Source organism: Dermochelys coriacea, chromosome 2, assembly GCF_009764565.3.
Source record: "Dermochelys coriacea isolate rDerCor1 chromosome 2, rDerCor1.pri.v4, whole genome shotgun sequence".
In the NCBI taxonomy this organism is placed as follows: Eukaryota; Metazoa; Chordata; order Testudines; family Dermochelyidae; genus Dermochelys; species Dermochelys coriacea.
Window position 1 is genome coordinate 146,307,497 of NC_050069.1, and position 21,705 is coordinate 146,329,201.

At 45.3% G+C, this 21,705-nt stretch overlaps 1 protein-coding gene across 1 annotated transcript in view; it reads right to left on the minus strand.

The window, feature by feature from the left end:
• SRD5A1 (steroid 5 alpha-reductase 1) overlaps positions 1–21,705 on the minus strand; it is a 52,624-nt gene that overhangs the window by 16,299 nt on the left and 14,620 nt on the right. Inside the window, exons 2-3 of the mRNA XM_043508482.1 lie at positions 12,845–13,011; positions 2,650–2,751 (exon numbers count right to left, since the gene is read on the minus strand). Coding sequence (XP_043364417.1) covers positions 2,650–2,751; positions 12,845–13,011 — 269 coding nt within the window. The remainder of the gene's footprint in view (positions 1–2,649; positions 2,752–12,844; positions 13,012–21,705) is intronic.

Sequence of the window (21,705 nt, forward strand, 5' to 3'; positions counted from 1 at the left end):
TTGATGACATCTTCATCATCTGGACCCATGGAAAAGAAGCTCTTGAGGAATTCCACCATGATTTCAACAATTTCCATCCCACCATCAACCTCAGCCTGGACCAGTCGACACAAGAGATCCACTTCCTGGACACTACGGTGCTAATAAGCGATGGTCACATAAACACCACCCTATATCGGAAACCTACTGACCGCTATTCCTACCTACATGCCTCTAGCTTTCATCCAGATCATACCACTCGATCCATTGTCTACAGCCAAGCGCTACGATATAACCGCATTTGCTCCAACCCCTCAGACAGAGGCAAACACCTACAAGATCTCTATCATGCATTCCTACAACTACAATACCCACCTGCTGAAGTGAAGAAACAGATTGACAGAGCCAGAAGAGTACCCAGAAATCACCTACTACAGGACAGGCCCAACAAAGAAAACAACAGAACGCCACTAGCCATCACCTTCAGCCCCCAACTAAAACCTCTCCAACGCATCATCAAGGATCTACAACCTATCCTGAAGGACGACCCATCACTCTCACAGATCTTGGGAGACAGACCAGTCCTTGCTTACAGACAGCCCCCCAATCTGAAGCAAATACTCACCAGCAACCACACACCACACAACAGAACCACTAACCCAGGAACCTATCCTTGCAACAAAGCCCGTTGCCAACTCTGTCCACATATCTATTCAGGGGATACCATCATAGGGCCTAATCACATCAGCCACACTATCAGAGGCTCGTTCACCTGCGCATCTACCAATGTGATATATGCCATCATGTGCCAGCAATGCCCCTCTGCCATGTACATTGGCCAAACTGGACAGTCTCTACGTAAAAGAATGAATGGACACAAATCAGGCGTCAAGAATTATAACATTCAAAAACCAGTTGGAGAACACTTCAATCTCTCTGGTCACTCGATCACAGACCTAAGAGTGGCTATACTTCAACAAAAAAGCTTCAAAAACAGACTCCAACGAGAGACTGCTGAATTGGAATTAATTTGCAAACTGGATACAATTAACTTAGGCTTGAATAGAGACTGGGAATGGATGAGTCATTACACAAAGTAAAACTATTTCCCCATGGTATTTCTCCCTCCCACCCCCCCCCCCACTGTTCCTCTGATATTCTTGTTAACTGCTGGAATTAGCCTACCTTGCTTGTCACCATGAAAGGTTTTCCTCCTTTCCCCCCCCTGCTGCTGGTGATGGCTTATCTTAAGTCATCACTCTCCTTACAGTGTGTATGATAAACCCATTGTTTCATGTTCTCTGTGTGTGTGTGTGTATATATATCTCCCCACTGTATTTTCCACCAAATGTATCCGATGAAGTGAGCTGTAGCTCACGAAAGCTTATGCTCTAATAAATTTGTTAGTCTCTAAGGTGCCACGGGTACTCCTTTTCTTTTTGCGAATACAGACTAACACGGCTGCTACTCTGAAACCTGTATCCTAGTGGGGTACCTTAGAAATTAAGTTAGTGCCAAACTCTCCACAATTTTACTCTTCTGAATGACAGTTTAGTCCTAAGTATTTTACCCACTTAAACCACAGAATTTGTTTGCTTAAAGTTTGGTTAAAAAAACAACACCTCACTAGGAAACAGGAATAAAAGAATCTCAGGAGAATAGTCAACTTTACTGCTTTAACTCTGGCCCCTATTGAAAGAAACAAGGTATTAAAGAATCCCAAATTGTATTTCACAGCTGTGTGAGCCTAAAGTCAACTCTTCACTACTGGAATTAGAAGTAAAATAATTAAAAGTATTCTCGCACTCTTATTCATTTAGAAGAGCACTGACTCAGATATTTCCATTGTCATCAGTAAGAGTACTCAGATGAGCAAATGCTATTCAATTTAAGGGAGGCAAAAATCAGGGACAAAGTTTTAAAACTGTTTTCTTTAAGTAATAAAAATGAAGCAGGTATCAGAAAAGTACAGTGGATGCCAAGCACAGTACTTACTTTTGACATGAAAATTTTTTAAATCACATTTTGGTTTAAAGTTGTTGATTTTATTTAGGTAAATACATTTTTAAAAACAGCATCCTTCTACCTGTGCAGCAATTAACTTCTCACTTCTTTCGCAAAACTTTATACATTGATTGTTTCATAGCAAGCCTGCAATCAAGTCCTGCGTGGGTACTTTATTCACAATTGTCAATGTTAGAGGGTAATCTCAAAATTCAAAGAAGAATGATCGCCAAGGAAAGATTGCAAAAGATGGTGCAAAATTCAATGGAAAGGCTTGTTAATTCTCAGAAGAGTGAATAAACACATTAACAATAACTGTGAGAAAGCAGTGCAGAAGTGGAGTATCTCAAAAAACTGCAGAGCAACAAATATTAACAGACCTTGGGTCATCTCTAGGTCACTAGACTCTACAAAAGCAGTCTTCTGCTCTCAGGCAATTACACAGAGATAGGCAGGGTTTTTGCGGTGTAGTCAGATAGTTTCCCTTCATTTAGAGTAATAAAGCCAATTTCTTGTTTCAGGAAATACACTTGAAAATCCTCTTGCCATTGGTTTCCTGATCTTGATATTTGTTATGTCCCTGAGGAATTTATATCCTTTAAATACAATAGAACCAAGTTCTGAGACATTCCTTTGCAATTTAAAATTCCTTAACTTTTTACTCACCTCTTGGTATTTTGTAGCCTGTTTCCCCTGGTTTTCTCAGATTTCTGAGAATGTGATCAGAATAGATATTAATTGCCATGCCACTCAGCCACCCTGCAAAACCTAAAGAAAAAAAGTCAAAGTAATAATATTAAAATACTGGACTGAAAACACCTGTTTTAATAGAACAAACTAAGGTTTATACAAACAAATAACCCTACATTTATATAAAAAAACATAAGCAGTAGTGTACCTCTAACTCTACATCAACCTGTAAATCCATCAAGCAGTTCTGGTGACACTGTAAAGTATGGCCCCAATCCTACAAAGAACTAATTGCAGGGTTGGGAGCTATGAAAACAGGACAGAAGGCTTTATTCTTACCACTACCCCAGATTTAAATTATACTTTTAATATATATATATATAATGTTCTCACACCCATACTGATAAACTGAACTGCTCAAATAAACTAACATTCAAAAAGATGTTAAAGAAATTAATCCACATTGATCACAGTCTAAAAAGCATGCTTTAACCTTCTCTTTCACTGGATGTGTTCCTGAATTTTCCACAGCAGATTCATCATTTTAGTTGTTACACAGGAGTAAGCACTGCAGATCCTGATGCAGGCCCAGCACAGAAATGTACATCCATGAGGCCCCTAATTCTGAAAATATTTATGCACTTCTAATTTTGTGCATGTGAATAGCCAGATTGTCTGCATCAGGTTGTCTCTCAGTATTTTCCAGATACAGCTTGTACCTTGTTAATATTAGACATTCCCATTTTTCCCACATTTACTTGACTTCAATGAGACCTCTCTTATGAATAAAGTATGAATAAAAGTAAGTATGTGCAGGTTTGCAGAATCAGGGCCTAAAACAGGAACACCTACTTCTAAAAATTCTGCTACAGAGATTGAGTGTTGAGACTGCTGTCCAGCTTGGATGGCAAGCTTTTGAGTAAACTGCAAAGGCTCCATGAGCCCATATGGAGGCAGAGTTCTCTAGATTAGTAGGTCTGTCAGCCCAGCTGAGAGCAGATCAGAGATGAGGAGACTTTTCATATTAACTTTCTGCAACAATGGAAAATAAAGGATATTAAATATTCCAGATTCACCCGCTGCTACCTGTTCCTACAAACCTTCTCCTTTTGGTTGCAATATTAAGCCAAGAAATTGAATGCAAATGCTGACCTTCTTTCCAAATGGGGTGTGTGTGTGTGTGTGTGTGTGTGTGTGTGTGTGTGTATATATATGAGTGTGTGTGGTAAGTGGAAGCTAAGGCTGGTCTCCACTATGCGGAGATCAATGGTGCTGCAATAGATTTAGTGGGTCTAGTGAAGACCCGCTAAATCAATGGCAGAGCTCTCTCTGGTGGTCCTCCAGCTCTCAAAAAAGAGTAAGGGTAGGGTGACCATATTTCCCTATGCTGAATATGGGACACCTGGTAAAATTACTTGTATTCAAGTGAGTTCAATGGCAATCAATTGTACAAACATTCAAATTAACATTAAGTTGACTGAGTCCCTGTTAAAAAGAAATACCTCATAGTTGGATTCTTTTTATTTACCTTATCTTTAAGGCTTTAGAGTTCACACGGGGAGGAGAGATACCCCCCCAACTCCCGCACACAGACACACAGGGAGGGGTGACACACACACACTTCTGTACACCTCTCTCACACAGGATGGTGACCGACTGACCCCACCCTCCCTGCCTGATGCTCTCCGCCCTCCATGCCTGGCTGGGCCCCCCCAGGATGAACTCACCTCTCCTGATACCTGGCACCGCATCCGCATCTTCCTGAGGCAACACGTGGGGGAGCATGCAGGGTCATATATCCCACCTCCCCATATTTTTGCCAGGGTTCACACCAGAATGTGGTCAGCAGCAGCCTTTTGGCACTGTGCGGGAGGGAAGGGACGGGAGCTGCTTCCAGCCACAGAGAAGGTGGGAGGGTAAAAGAATGACCTGGCCTGTGTCTTTGCAGAGCTCATCTCTTGCCATTCCCCACCTCTCCTGTGTGGCTGGAAGCAGCTTGTCCTTTCTTGTCCATACAGTGTCAAAAGGCAGCTAACACCTCCAGGTTGCTGCTGGCCAGAACCATAACCCAGCTGCCTCCTGTCCTCTGGCTACAGTGTGGGCAGGAAGGGGTTAAGCCTAAGGCTGGACTGTACGGGCCCAGGGAACCTGACTCCAGGGGCTTCAGCGAATCTGACCAGAGAAGTGGCTCCACGGAGGAGGATGCCTAGGTGACAGAGCAGCCCTGCGCTCCCTGGGGCAGGACCCGGGGTGGGGGACAAAGAGGGTTCTAAGCTCCTGCCCCGGGCTGCTGTGAACCCTACAGGTTCAGGGTGTGAACACGCTGGAAATCGCTTCTCCCGCCCCGCCATGCCAGAGCTTAGCTGAGGTGCAGAGAGGCTTCCCCATGCCAGTGCTGTGCGGGGCTTTGGCACATGCAGGGCTTGGCTCCTTCTGGCCAGGCCCTAGGCCGGAGGGTCTTGAGCTTTCTTGGGGCACTGGCCCAGCCAGAGGCAGCGGGGGAAGGAAGGAGCCTGCTGGCTAGAGCCTGGTTCTCCGCACAGTGCTGGAAGCAGGACGTGCCTCACCAAGGTGGGATATGGAGGAGCCGCGGGGCTAAGGGTGGTGAAGGGGCAAAGCAGGGAGAGGATAGTGAGAGGGGAAGAATGTAAAGGGCCAATGGGTGAGTGACAGAGGCAACACATAACCAGCTGGCGCCTGCCCGCACTCATCAACCACTGCAACTCGCAGAGCACAGACAGTGCCAGCTGGAAACGGGACGGGGGAGGGGCTGTTGGCCGAGAGCCAACACACAGTTGGGGCTGCACAGACTGAAAAGCAGGGAGAGTGGCCCTGCCACCAGCCTTGCACACCTACTCCCATCGTTAGCTACTGGTGGGTAGGTAGCTGGCAAGCAGGGATTCAGCCAGCAGCAGGACCCACCAGGACTGATGCAGTGGAAGACAGAAAATATGGGACAATTTGCCTGTTTTTAAGAAAAAGTTGGGGTACCTGCAGGAGCTCTTAAATACAGGACTGTTCCTTTAAAAATGGGATGTCTGGTCACCCTAAGTAAGGGAAGTTGACCAGAGAGCATTTCCCAACAACTCAGCGCTGTGAAGACATTGGGGTAAGTTGACCTAAGCTACGTCAACTCCAGCTATGTTATTCACATACTGGAATATCTGGAGTAGCTGGAGTAGCATAATTTAGGTCAATTTACACCCGTAGTGAAGACAAGCCCTAAGCTTCCAACAAATATGCCTTTAACACTCGGGGATGAAGAAAAAGTGAGGTTTGAATGTACTGAAGGATCTTGCAGTGATGGGATTACAACCATACCCCTAGCAGCCCTGAGATGCAGGAGAATGGAGACCTCTGTCAAACAGGCTGCATGCAATCAACTAATAAAGACTCGTGAATCAGCAGGATCTCATGAAGTCTCCTTACTCCCAGGAAAGAATATAAACTAGAGCAAAGAAAGAGAGAGAGATGATATCTGTAGAAAACTAGATGACTGATGCTCACATTTGTTGTCTTTGGGGGTCACCATTGAAGACAGCCCATTTTCCTCATACTTTAAAGGACAATGACAACTTAAAAATCACAGTCTGAAAACATACCTCCTATTGTTACAAGAAATATATACGATCACTATAGCTGACAAAATTAACAATATTTTCTGCTGTTTCCAGCTTGCTTAATTTTGTGTATTGACTGCATTTTGGCCCAAACCCACTTACATGCCTAAATCACAGACTCAGGTGCCTAAACTGGGGGTTTAGGCACCTTGGGTCCCACTTTAGGCTCCACTGCAATTCACAAAACTCCCACTGAACCCTGTGGTTGCCTAAACTCACTAAGTTTTCAGAGTAAAAGTTCCTTACGCACCTACATTTCTGGGCAAATGCCACCCTCTAGGCGTCCAGACATTTATCTCCTGCCTAAGGCCCCACAGAAACTAACAAGCTGGGGGGGAAAATAAGCATGCAGCCACCTCAGTTGCATGCAGGGCCCAATCCGGTAGGTGACCTCTGAGCACTACTACCAGAGCAGGTCCCTTTCAGAATGCAGCAGGAGGAGGAGGATATGGTTGCGCCCACCTAAAAACTTTTAACCAAGGGGTTAGAACACTCACCTGGGTTCAATTCCTCCCTCTGCTGCAGAGGGGGAAAGGATTTGAACCTGGGTCTCCCAAAAGAGTGCTCTAACCACCAGTCTAATGTGGGACTCCCTCAGTATCTCCTGTTGAAGCTGTGGATAAATAATAAAAGAGTGATAAGAGCAGCGGGACTGGGGACTGGACCGTGGGTCTCTCACATGAATGGCCTAACTACTGGACTCCAGTCATTCTCTTTCTATATATGACTATAAGTATTTATGCACAGTGGAACAGTTTCAACAGGCACCCACATCAGACTATCCCATAGCTCAGTGGCTAGAACTCCCTCCTAAAAAGTGGGAGACCTATGTTCAAATCCTTTCTTCCCCTCTAGTGGGGAGTGGGGTGTCACCCAAACCCTAGATGAGTGCTCTAAACACCAGGCTAAAAGGTATAAGGTGAGCACGGAGTGAGGTAGACAGGTAACTCATTCACACAAGAAATGACTTAGGCCCCTCAGGCACCTAACTCCAGATGGCAGGTTCCCCTTTCATGGATTGCTAAACAGAGACAGATACCTATCTCAAAGGGCACAGTTCAGCACAAACTCCTATCATCAGCATCTCTCATTGGCTAGTTTGGGTGGCTCCCCACCTATTGTGTTGTTTTTTGTGGATCATGCTGTAAGGCACCTTTCCCTACCCCACCCCTCATTCATTGTATAGTGAGCCTAGGCACTTAATTCAGATTTTGTGGATCACAGTGGTGTTCCTGTGATTTCCAAGGCACCTAAAAGTTTGATGCCATGATACTGAGCATGGCAACAACTAAGTGACTGTGTGGATGCAGGCCTTTGTATATAGTTAGGCACCAATCTAGAATGAGCTCTGAGTGAGCAGAAAAAACTGTTGCTTACCTATACTATAACAGTTGTTCTTTGAGATGTAGGGGCAGATGTGTATTCAGGTATGCACACCCAGTGCACTGAAGCCTGAGAACCCTGTAGTATCCTACGCCTACTTGTGGTCCCTCCTGAGACTAATTAGGGGCAGTGCCGCCACGGGTGGCGGTTTTAATAGGCCAGGGTACACTGTGCCTCCCCAAACATGATGTGGCACACCTCCCTTTGGAGGCACGCTGACGACCCCCCACATTTGAGAGTGCGGATGCCTGGGCCGTAGCCTTGCCTGCATTCTGCCTCAAGACCCTGCTCCACTCTTCCCCCATGGCCTCGCCCATGCTGCTCTTCTTCCAGCCCTGCCTCTTTCTGCCAAGGCCTGCCATTGCTTGGTCCCTTCCTGTCCTCACTGCAGCCCTTCATCTAAGACCCCCATAGCTCATCAAGTCACTCCTCTCCTCCAACCCCCCTTCACTGAGGCCCTCCACAACTGCTGCCGCCGCTCACTCCTCTCCTCCGTTGAGGAGAGGAGCGAGCGAGCGGTGACAGTGAGGCCTCAGGGGAGGGAGCCAAGCATGGGTGTGGCCACAGGGGAGGAGGCCAAGCAGGGGGCAGGGCCACAATCTGGGTGCTGGGGGAGCTTCCAGCACTCACGCCAGCCTCCCTAAATTCCCTCCTAGCAGACGTTATAGCAATAAGAAAGGCTGTCTTTTGGTAAAGGAGGAAAAGAGAATGTGATGCTAGGGACTCAAATGGAGGTCCCACAAGGGCAGCAAGCACAATGTTAAGGTCCAAGAGGAGAACCTTCTTTTACTGCAGGTGGAAAGCGACTGACAATACCTTTCAAAAATCTAACTACCACGGAGTTGAAAATACTGACTTCCCTTGGATCGGGGGATGAAACACTGAGATCACTGCTATGTGGGCCCTCAATGAGTTGAGAGACAGACCTGATTTAAGATGTAACAGGAAATCTAAAATGATGCATGCTAGCTTCCCTATGTGGACAGTGCTCAAGTGAAGAGAAGGTTACTCACCCAGTACAGTAACTGAGGTTCTTTCAGATGTGTCCCCCTAGGGTTGTTCCATTGTAGGTGGGATTGGAGACCTTTGGTAGCAATGCCTGCTGGCAGAGGGGAGGAGGGCGGGTAGTGGAGCACCCATAGGAACACACATCTTGAAGAATCTCAGTTACTGCCCAGGATGACTAACCTTCTCTTATGCTTATAATAGTGTCCTTATGGGTGCTCTACTCAGACTTCCTCATTCCACCAAATGGATACAGTTCAGCATTCCCCTACCGCTTTCTTTTCCTTGTTTAAAGTCAGACTCCCTCCTCCAAAGCACTGCAGCACTACACCAATTTAGAGGCCACATTCACAAAAGGACTTAGGTAGCTAAAAATCAGAATCAGGCCCAACTGGAATTCACAAAACCCCCGCTCAGCTATGCCCAAATCCTGTAGATGCCTAAATTCTCTCAGCAACTAAATTTTTACAGTAAAAGTTCCCTAGGTGCCTATGTTTCTGCCTCGGAACAAAACTGTAGCCCCACACCAAGAATCCAGACGCTGAAGCTCCAGAGCAATGCATGAACCAATGAAAAATAGGGGTTTCTCCACCTAACTTGCCTATCCGGTAAGCGTGTTCAAAGCTTGCCTATCAGATTGGGCCACTGTTAGAGAGCTTATTTAATAGCAAAGAGTAGACATTCAAGTGATAGAAAATAAGAAAATTAGAAACAAATGATTACATATAAAACAAAATCATAATATGCTTTCTAGAGCCTAATCTTAACTGACAAGGCATTCACTTATCTCCCACAAAATAGCTTACCCCAAATATTTTCCCCAGTGTTTTCAACCAGTTTGGCTGAGATGCCTCCTCAGACGTTCAAGCCCACTGGAGGCTTGTCCTTTACACACTGAAGAAATAATTGGAGATTCATCTGTATCTCAGATATAGTTTCAAAAGTTCATTGTCTTATCCTTTAACAGGATAACCCATGCAGTTTCTCTTTTTTCCCCGCAACCTCCACAATCTGTTAGCATTTTGCTCAGGCTGTGAAGGGCCATCTATTGTGAGCCTTAGAATACTTAATCAGTGACCTGCCTTAACTCACAGACCTAAAGAACATACATTTTAGTACATATACATAACTTCACATATTACCCATACATACATCTCAAAATGATTATGATAACCAGTTTCAGAAGGGTAGCCGTGTTACTCTGGATCTGTAAAAGCGGCAAAGAGTCCTGTGGCACCTTACAGACTAACAGACGTATTGGAGCATGAGCTTTCGTGGGTGAAAACCCACTTCGTCGGATGCATGGAGTGGAGATTTCCAGAGGCAGGTATAAATATGCAAGCAAGAATCAGGCTAGGGATAACGAGGTTAGTTCAATCAGGGAGGATGAGGCCTTCTTCTAGCAGTTGAGGTGTGAACACCAAGGGAGGGGAAACTGCTTTTGTAGTTGGCTAACTACCTCAACTGCTAGAAGAGGCCTCATCCTCCCTGATTGAACTAACCTCGTTATCCCTAGCCTGATTCTTGCTTGCATATTTATACCTGCCTCTGGTAATCTCCACTCCATGCATCCGACGAAGTGGGTATTCACCCACGAAAGCTCATGCTCCAATAAGTCTGTTAGTCTATAAGGTGCCACAAGACTCTTTGTCGCTCTTATGATAACCAGTGTGATTCAGGCTTTTATACATGGCACTCTTTGGTGGATTAGTAGATAGATGCCTTACCCAAGGGATCTCTGTAATCCTTTTGTACCACTGTGCCTCTCTCAGTTTGCATCAAGATGTCCTTGAGTCACATCCCACTCTCAGGGGGCGAAGGGATAAGAACAGGGATCTGCCACCTCTGTTAGTTAGTACTCTAATCACTAGACTATAGGATATTCTGATGTGGAGTTCCCTCAGTCTCTCTTGTTGAAGCTGTTCCGCTGTAGATAAATACTAGTAAAAAGAAATTGGGCCAGACAAAGAGAGTGAAAGCACATAAGCCTGAGAATGACTAAATTGACTGGTGTTAAAGCACTCACCTGGGAGGTGGAAGACCCAGGATCCAGTACCGTGGCTCCAATGACCCCCTTCAGCCCAGACATAGGTGCTAAATCTCTATGAGAGTGGTGGGGCTTAATACATATCCCTTGCTTTTGGCAGCTCCCATGGGCTAGCTTAGGTGAGGAACTGCCTAAAATGCTGACTTTTGTGAATCCCATGGTGAGGCACCTATCTCTCCTTATTCATTGTATAGGAAGGGTAGCTGCCTAACCTAGGCTTTGTAAATCCCAATGATTTTCTAGGTGCCTCAAAGTTAGGCATGGCAGTGCTCAGTGTCATTACACTTATGTTTCTTTGTGACTCTAGCCCAGCAGACAATTTCCAAAAGAGAGTTTTTCATAAGAACGGCCATACTGGGTCAGACCAAAGGTCCATCTAGCCCAGTATTCTGTCTTCTGATAGTGGCCAACACCAGGTGCCCCAGAGGGAATGAACAGAACATGTAATCATCATGTGATTGATCCCATTGCCCATTCCCAGCTTCTGGTAAACAGAGTCTACGGACACCATCCCTGTCCATCCTGGCTAACAGCCATGGATGGACCTATCCTCCATGAACTTATCTAGTTCTTTTTTGAACCTTGTTAGAGACTTGGCCTTCACAACATCCTCTGGCAAGGAGTTCCACAGGTTGACTGTGCTTTGTGTGAAAAAATACTTCCTTTTTTTGTTTTAAACCTGCTGCCTATTCATTTCATTTGGTGACAGCTATTTCTTGTTTTATGAGGAGTAAACAACACTTCCTTATTTACTTTCTCCACACCAGTCATGATTTTATAGATAAAATATCATATCCCCCCTTAGTTGTCTCTTTTTCAAGCTGAAAAGTCCCAATCTTATTAATCACTCCTCATATGGTAGCCATTCCATAAACCTAATCATTTTTGTTGCTCTTTTCTGAACCTTTTCCAATTCCAATATATCTTTTTGAGATGGGGCGACCACATCTACATGCAGTATTCAAGATGTGGGTGTACCATGGATTTATATAGAGACAATATGATATTTTCTGTCTTATTATCTGTCCTTTTCTTAATGATTCCCAACATTCTATTTGCTTTTTTGATTGCCTCTGCAAATTGAGTGGATGGTTTCGGAGAACTATCCAAAATGACTCGAAGATCTCTTTCTTGAGTGGTAACAGCTAATTTAGACCCAATAATTTTATATGTATAGTTGCGATTATGTTTTCTAATGTGCATTACTTTGCATTTATCAACATTGAACTTCTGCTATTTTGTTGCCCAGTCACCAAGTTTTGAGAGATTGTTTTGTAGCTCTCCGCAATCTGCCTGGGACTTAACTAACTTGAGCAGTTTTGTATCATCTGCAAATTTTGCCATGTCACTGTTTACCTCTTTTTCCAGATCATTTATGAATACATTGACTAGGACTGGGCCCCGTATAGACACCACTATTTACCTCTCTCCATTCTGAAAACTGACTATTTATTCCTATCCTTTGTTGCCTATCTTTTAACCAGTTTTCAATCCATGAGAGGACCTTCCCTCTTATCCCATGACAGTTTACTGAGCCTCCTTTTACGCTTACATTGAGACTTGTAATTTAGCCAGCCTTTAATCCATTTAATGTATTCCATGTTCATTTTCTTGTAGCTTCTTAATTAAAATGTCATGTGGAACCAAATCAACTGCAGTACAGAAGTCTAAGGATATTACATCAACACTATTACCTTTATAAACTAAATTTGTAATCTCATCAAGAAAGGGTATCCAATGAGTCAGTTTTCCATAATCCCATGTTGACTGACATTAATTTTATTGATTTCCTTTAATGCTAATCCAGACCCATTTCAGCCATTCCATTTTTTTGCCCCAGACCAATGTCAGGCTGATAAATATACAGTTGCTCAGACGGCACATCAGAAAAGGGAAACAAAATTCAAAGATGGAAGTAAGGAGAGAAAAATAAAGATTAAATGACCTCCATTGTATCAGAATAAGCAGTTCTAACAAACAAACAAACAAAAAAAGTCTAGACCACTGGATCTCCATGTATGAGAACTATAATTTTATGTTCATTTTTTTATAAAGATTTATGATAATCAATTTTGCTTTTGGTTCTCATAAAACAGCAAGCTTTTATTCAACTCACCTACAATGAAACAAGGACCTTTCAGCCAACCAGAAGGATATTCTGCATAATTACTTAAGCTCCGGCCTTGCAAGTATCCATTATAGACACAGAATATGAGTGCTAGTGCAAAAATAATGAATGGTGTTGGTTTTCCTCCACGAATCAAGATAGGAAAGATGAGTGCCCTAGAACAAATAGAAAAAGAAACATTTTAAATTACCTAGTTACTATTATTGCAATACATAACAGTAGGTAGGAACTGTATTTTAAGGGACCAAATCTGCAATCCTTATGCTTGGAAAACTCTCAGTTTTGCCTATGATCCCAATTCAACTAAGTGCCAAAGCATGTGCAGAACAATAAACATGTGAATATTCTGATTTACTATGTTTGGACTGCATGATCAGGTCCCAAGAGGCAAGTTTAGTCTTTACCAAATAATCTTATTTTAGTAAGGTCTTTACTGAAGATAAATAAATATTCAATATATTTTAGTTTTATGATAAATTTGTTATATTGAGTAAAGCACCTTGGATAGCTCCTTGCTTGGAAAAGGACAACATGCAGCTGGTGTGTAATGCAGCACATGATTTGAGCCTTATTTTGTCCAAAGCCTTCATCATGATGCTACCAAGCATTTCCTTTAAGGCAAACATGACCTCATAATTCCTGTGTAAAACCTGCTAAAACTAAGGATGGGGGAAGCAACCTGAGGAAGGCTGATGCTTTTAACCCTAAGGGACCCCAACAGGTTACCTCTGAGAAGCTGATCTAGCAAACGCATCTTCCAATTCCGTTTTGTTTTTGTCACTGTCTTCTCATAAAGTACTAAGTACTCACCCTCTGAAAAATCAATTCCCTTTAAGGTCTCTAACTGAGCCACCCCCCCACCAAAATGCACACAAAATCATCAGTCATTTGAAAGTGACTACTTGGCCTCAATCTCTAGCAGGTTTCAAAGGAATTAATTAAGGATGTGGCAAATCCCCAACTGGCATTCATCTGTGAAAATGTTGAAAATTGTTCAGACATCATTCCAGAAAAAAACATGGAATATCATTTGATGTCTTGATGATGTGCCATGTTCATTCAGCCAAGTTCTGATCACAGAAATATTAATTTTATTATTCAAATGATATAGTCATAATATTTAGGTGTAATTCAAATTAAAACAACATCATGTAAAAGCTGAATATGCTTTAACAGTGCTGCAGTTATCCAGTAGTAAGAAATCTTTGAAGTGGATAAAATGACCATCAAAATACATCTTTCCTCCCTTCTTCCCCCCGAGTGGAATACACATGTGCAACCACATCTTGAAGAACAGTTACAGTATAGGTATGCAACCATTTTTTCCACATTGCCATATGACATGTGGTAGTTACAGCTTTTTAAACTTTTTCTAGAGGAGTTCTGGCATAATTTCCCTAATCACTCATATGGGGAAGTGTAGCAGTCTATAGCAACATGGTTGTACAATGGTTATATATTGTACAACATGGTTATACTTGAAGAAAACAAAATCTGCCGACACTGATACCTTATCAGAATCTTGTTAAATTATGTTTAAACAAAGTAGTAGGTAGACTTCTGATTCTAGGTGCAATGTCTATACTGGCAAAAGTCTGACTTATAATTCACTGCCAATGCAAATTCACCTGTGGTACCAACAGTGGAAGTGGTACTGCAGACTCAAACTCTTTTAACATCTTGTCATAGATTTTTTTTGGCAAAAGTTTCCCACCATTGCTAACATCACGGATACTAGCAATGGCAGGAACATTAGCACAGATAAAACTGCAGCCACCTGTGGTTTTTACCACTCTGCTCTGAGGAGTCTTAAACAATGTAACAGTTGTCATGGCAATCTTGTCTATGCCAACAGCCCCAATGTTGCTACCACTAGTAAAGCTGCATACGGCATACCCTGAGACCTCTTCCACTAGGTTACCCAAGAACTTAGTTTGACTAGTCTTGTCACTCAGGTTCCTTTATTTAGCATACATCAAATCTATGCTAAATTGATCAGACTCAAGCTTATGGGGTGAGATATAGGGTGTGCCTCACATTCAAAGTTACACAGCAAACCTCTTCCTTTATATACATTTACACATTACATTGCATTTACTAAACATTGAGTCACACATTTTGGGATTGGCTTGATCACTTTGTAGAAACCAGTCCCTGTACAGCATGCACTGTCCATGCACGTACTCTTTACCTCATTTTACAATTCAGGCTTATTTTCTCCATTATCTTGTCCATTGTGCATGGTCCCTGGGTGTTCAACCTTATCTTAACTAGTACAGACATTCTGGTTCCAGCCTGCTGATTCATTTACCTCCCTTAACCTGTTTCCCCAGAAATAAGGCCTCACCCATGTCCAATTACCCATGTCCAATTACTCGCGAACCAGCTGAGCGGCAGCGAACCAGCGGAGCAGCGGGGACAGCAGAGCAGCTCACAGCAGGAGTTTGCCTGGGACTGGTAAGTATCCGAGTGTGTGTGTTTGCTTGCTGAGGAAGTATCCGAGCGTGTGTTTGCTGGGAGGGCAGGGAGAGAGCCTGAGTGAGTGTCTGATTGGCTGCTAGCCTGCAGGGGGCGGGCATTAGGGTGTCTGTGTGTTTGCGTCAGGGAAGCCTGGCTGTTTGAAAATAGCCAGAGCCTCGCGAACCAGCTGAGCGGCAGCGAACCAGCGGAGCAGCGGGGACAGCAGAGCAGCTCACAGCAGGAGTTTGCCTGGGACTGGTAAGTATCCGAGTGTGTGTGTTTGCTTGCTGAGGAAGTATCCGAGCGTGTGTTTGCTGGGAGGGCAGGGAGAGAGCCTGAGTGAGTGTCTGATTGGCTGCTAGCCTGCAGGGGGCGGGCATTAGGGTGTCTGTGTGTTTGCGTCAGGGAAGCCTGGCTGTTTAAAATAGCCAGAGCCTCGCGAACCAGCTGAGCAGCGGGGACAGCAGAGCAGCTCACAGCAGGAGTTTGCCTGGGAGTTCGCCTGGAGTGAGCCCAGTGAGGCTTACATCTTGCCAACGTCTCTGAGGAAGCTCATAGTAGGTAGGTGATATGGAAGGGGGGGGTTCAGCTATTGTGACCTGCACTGGATGTGCCATGTTTGTCTTTCTTTCACAGGACAGAAGCGACTTTGTCTGTACAAAGTGCAAGCTGGTCTCCATATTGGAAGAGAAGATTGAAGGTCTGGAGCAACAGGTAACGACCCTGCGTTGTATACGAGAGACTGAGGATTCTGGACCAAACTCAGGATAGCCTTCTAGGGGCACAAAGCTCTAAAGATATAGAGCAGGTTGCACAGAGGAGCCAAGAGGCCAGTGAAGAAGCTTGGCAACATGTGACCTCCAGAAGAGGTAAGCGGAATGTCCGGGTTCCAGTAACACAGACACAGGTAACTAACCGCTTTCATGTTCTCTCCACAGGTACCAATGCGGAGAGTGGACCAGATGATATGTCTGGGGGGAGAAAGCAGAAGGAGACCCCGCTGGTTGGGAGGCATGAGATGCGATGTCCTGAGGTTGGGGGTTCCACAACCACCACTCCCAAGAGGAGAAGGCGGGTGGTGGTGGTCGGGGACTCTCTCCTCCGGGGGACTGAGTCATCTATCTGCCGCCCTGACCGGGAAAACCGAGAAGTCTGCTGCTTGCCAGGGGCTAAGATTCGTGATGTGACGGAGAGACTGCCGAGACTCATCAAGCCCTCGGATCGCTACCCCTTCCTGCTTCTCCACGTGGGCACCAATGACACTGCCAAGAATGACCTTGAGCGAATCACTGCGGACTACGTGGCTCTGGGAAGAAGGATAAAGGAGTTGGAGGCGCAAGTGGTGTTCTCGTCCATCCTCCCCGTGGAAGGAAAAGGCCTGGGTAGGGACCGTCGAATCGTGGAGGTCAACGAATGGCTACGCAGGTGGTGTCGGAGAGAAGGCTTTGGATTCTTTGACCATGGGATGGTGTTCCATGAAGGAGGAGTGCTGGGCAGAGACGGGCTCCATCTTACGAAGAGAGGGAAGAACATCTTTGCCAGCAGGCTGGCTAACCTAGTGAGGAGGGCTTTAAACTAGGTTCACCGGGGGAAGGAGACCAAAGCCCTGAGGTAAGTGGGAAAGCGGGATACCGGGAGGAAGCACAGGCAGGAATGTCTGAGAGGGGAGGGCTCCTGCCTCATACTGGGAATGAGGGGCGATCAACAGGTTATCTCAAGTGCTTATATACAAATGCACAAAGCCTTGGAAACAAGCAGGGAGAACTGGAGGTCCTGGTGATGTCAAGGAATTATGACGTGATTGGAATAACAGAGACTTGGTGGGATAACTCACATGACTGGAGTACAGTCATGGATGGTTATAAACTGTTCAGGAAGGACAGGCAGGGCAGAAAAGGTGGGGGAGTAGCACTGTATGTAAGGGAGCAGTATGACTGCTCAGAGCTCCGGTACAAAACTGTGGAAAAACCTGAGTGTCTCTGGATTAAGTTTAGAAGTGTGTGCAACAAGAGTGATGTCATGGTGGGAGTCTGCTATAGACCACCGGACCAGGGGGATGAGGTGGATGAGGCTTTCTTCCGGCAACTCACGGAAGCTACTAGATCGCATGCCCTGATTCTCATGGGTGACTTTAATTTTCCTGATATCTGCTGGGAGAGCAATACAGCGGTGCATAGACAATCCAGGAAGTTTTTGGAAAGCGTAGGGGACAATTTCCTGGTGCAAGTGCTAGGGGAGCCAACTAGGGGGAGCGCTTTTCTTGACCTGCTGCTCACAAACCGGGTAGAATTAGTGGGGGAAGCAAAAGTGGATGGGAATCTGGGAGGCAGTGACCATGAGTTGGTTGAGTTCAGGATCCTGACGCAGGGAAGAAAGGTAAGCAGCAGGATACGGACCCTGGACTTCAGGAAAGCAGACTTTGACTCCCTCAGGGAACAGATGGCCAGGATCCCCTGGGGGACTAACATGAAAGGGAAGGGAGTCCAGGAGAGCTGGCTGTATTTCAAGGAATCCCTGTTGAGGTTACAGGGACAAACCATCCCGATGAGTCGAAAGAATAGTAAATATGGCAGGCGACCAGCTTGGCTTAATGGTGAAATCCTAGCGGATCTTAAACATAAAAAAGAAGCTTACAAGAAGTGGAAGGTTGGACATATGACCAGGGAAGAGTATAAAAATATTGCTCGGGCATGTAGGAAAGATATCAGGAGGGCCAAATCGCACCTGGAGCTGCAGCTAGCAAGAGATGTCAAGAGTAACAAGAAGGGTTTCTTCAGGTATGTTGGCAACAAGAAGAAAGCCAAGGAAAGTGTGGGCCCCTTACTGAATGAGGGAGGCAAGCTAGTGACAGAGGATGTGGAAAAAGCTAATGTACTCAATGCTTTTTTTGCCTCTGTTTTCACTAACAAGGTCAGCTCCCAGACTGCTGTGCTGGGCAACACAAAATGGGGAAGAGATGGCCAGCCCTCTGTAGAGATAGAGGTGGTTAGGGACTATTTAGAAAAGCTGGACGTGCACAAGTCCATGGGGCCGGACGAATTGCATCCGAGAGTGCTGAAGGAATTGGCGGCTGTGATTGCAGAGCCCTTGGCCATTATCTTTGAAAACTCGTGGCGAACGGGGGAAGTCCCGGATGACTGGAAAAAGGCTAATGTAGTGCCCATCTTTAAAAAAGGGAAGAAGGAGGATCCTGGGAACTACAGGCCGGTCAGCCTCACCTCAGTCCCTGGAAAAATCATGGAGCAGGTCCTCAAAGAATCAATCCTGAAGCACTTAGAGGAGAGGAAAGTGATCAGGAACAGTCAGCATGGATTCACCAAGGGAAGGTCATGCCTGACTAATCTAATCGCCTTTTATGATGAGATTACTGGTTCTGTTGATGAAGGGAAAGCAGTGGATGTATTGTTTCTTGACTTTAGCAAAGCTTTTGACACGGTCTCCCACAGCATTCTTGTCAGCAAGTTAAGGAAGTATGGGCTGGATGAATGCACTATAAGGTGGGTAGAAAGCTGGCTAGATTGTCGGGCTCAACGGGTAGTGATCAATGGCTCCATGTCTAGTTGGCAGCCGGTGTCAAGTGGAGTGCCCCAGGGGTCGGTCCTGGGGCCCGTTTTGTTCAATATCTTCATAAATGATCTGGAGGATGGTGTGGATTGCACTCTCAGCAAATTTGCGGATGATACTAAACTGGGAGGAGTGGTAGATACGCTGGAGGGGAGGGATAGGATACAGAAGGACCTAGACAAATTGGAGGATTGGGCCAAAAGAAATCTAATGAGGTTCAATAAGGATAAGTGCAGGGTCCTGCACTTAGGATGGAAGAATCCAATGCACCGCTACAGACTAGGGACCGAATGGCTCGGCAGCAGTTCTGCGGAAAAGGACCTAGGGGTGACAGTGGACGAGAAGCTGGATATGAGTCAGCAGTGTGCCCTTGTTGCCAAGAAGGCCAATGGCATTTTGGGATGTATAAGTAGGGGCATAGCGAGCAGATCGAGGGACGTGATCGTTCCCCTCTATTCGACACTGGTGAGGCCTCATCTGGAGTACTGTATCCAGTTTTGGGCCCCACACTACAGGAAGGATGTGGATAAATTGGAAAGAGTACAACGAAGGGCAACGAAAATGATTAGGGGTCTAGAGCACATGACTTATGAGGAGAGGCTGAGGGAGCTGGGATTGTTTAGTCTGCAGAAGAGAAGAATGAGGGGGGATTTGATAGCTGCTTTCAACTACCTGAAAGGGGGTTTCAAAGAGGATGGCTCTAGACTGTTCTCAATGGTAGCAGATGACAGAACGAGGAGTAATGGTCTCAAGTTGCAATGGGGGAGGTTTAGATTGGATATTAGGAAAAACTTTTTCACTAAGAGGGTGGTGAAACACTGGAATGCGTTACCTAGGGAGGTGGTAGAATCTCCTTCCTTAGAGGTTTTTAAGGTCAGGCTTGACAAAGCCCTGGCTGGGATGATTTAACTGGGACTTGGTCCTGCTTTGAGCAGGGGGTTGGACTAGATGACCTTCTGGGGTCCCTTCCAACCCTGATATTCTATGATTCTATGATTCTATGTCAAGTCAGGCCTATATTGCATTGGGAAACTTTTGCAAATTCCTTAGCATAGGCAAGGCTTGAGAGTAAGATTATATGACACGATTGAGACCTGTCTGCAATACAGTTTCTACTATTGCCACTATGAGCTGTTAAATACAGGTCTGCTATTTCTTAATGTAGGTAAATCAAAATGGTTTTGGCCCTGCCTCTTCTTTAATCACAACATGGAAACACTTCTTGACTGCATACCTATTTCTGAAGATGATGGAAGTTTGCAGTGTGTGCAGCTGAATAAAGTATAATGGCAAGTGTGAGCAAACAAAATGTTTAGCACCATTTCAGAAACTAAGCCCGGGTCTATACTATAAGTTTAGTTTGAATTTAGCAGCATTAGATCGATTTAAACCTGCACTCGTCCAAACAACAAAGCCATTTTTGTTGACATAATGGGCTCTTAAAATCCATTTCTGTACTCCTCCCCGACAAGGGGATTAGCGCTGAAATCGACATCGCCGGGTCCAATTTGGGTTAGTGTGGACGCAATTCGACAGTATTGGCCTCCAGGAGCAATCCCACAGTACTCCATTGTGACTGCTTTGGACAGCACTCTCAACTCGGATGCACTGGCCAGGTACACAGGAAAAGCCCCACAAACTTTTGAATTTCATTTCCTGTTTGGCCACCATGGCATGACCACACAGAGCTCATCAGCAGAGATGACCATGGAGTCCCAGAATCAAAAGAGCTCCAGCGTGGACCGAACGGGAGGTACTGGGTCTGATCACTGTATGGGGAGATGAATCCGTGCTATCAGAACTCTGTTCCACAAGACGAAATGCCAAAATATTTGAAAAAATCTCCAAGGGCATGAAGGACAGAGGCTATCACAGGGACCCACAGCAGTGCCGCATGAAACTTAAGGAGCTCAGGCAAGCCTACCAAAAAACCTAAGAGGCAAACGCCCGTTTAGGATCAGAGCCGCAGACATGCCGCTTCTAGATGAACTGCATGCAATTCTAGGAGGTGCCCCTACAACTATCCCACACCTGTACGTGGACTCCTGCAATGGAGTCTCATGCAACAGGGATGAGGATTTTGGAGATGAGGAAGATGATGAAGAGGGGGAGGTTGAAGATAGTGCACACCAGGCAAGCGGAGAAGCCATTCTCCCCGACAGCCAGGAACTGTTTATCACCCTGGAGCCAATACCCTCCCAACCCTCCCAAGGTGGGCTCCCTGACCTTGAAGGCGGAGAAGTCACCTATGGTAAGTATACCTTTGTAAATATAATATACGGTTTAAAAGCAAGCATGTTTAATGATTAATTTGCCCTGAAGACTTGGGATGCATTTGCGGCCAGTACAGTTACTAGAAAAGTCTGTTAACGTGTCTGGGGATGGGGCAGAAATCCTCCAGGGACATCTCCATGAAGCTCTCCTGGAGGTACTCCCAAAGCCTTTGCAAAAGGTTTCTGGGGAGGGCAACCTTATTGCATCCTCCATGGTAGGACACTTTACCATGGCAGGCCAGTAGCACGTAGTCTGGAATCATTGCATAAGAAAGCATGGCAACATGTAGTCCTGGTGTTTGCTGGCATTCAAGCAACATCCATTCATTATCTCTCTGTGTTATCCTCAGGAGAGTGATATCATTCATGGTCACCTGGTTGAAATAGAGGAATTTTATTAAGGGGACATTCAAAGATGCCCATTCCTGCTGGGCTGTTTGCCTGTGGCTGAAAAAAATCATCCCCGCTGTTAGCCACGCGGTGGGGGGAGGGGTGAATTGATTATCCCAGAGAATTGGGTGTGTGTGGGGAGGCTTAGTTGGGTTTGTGCTG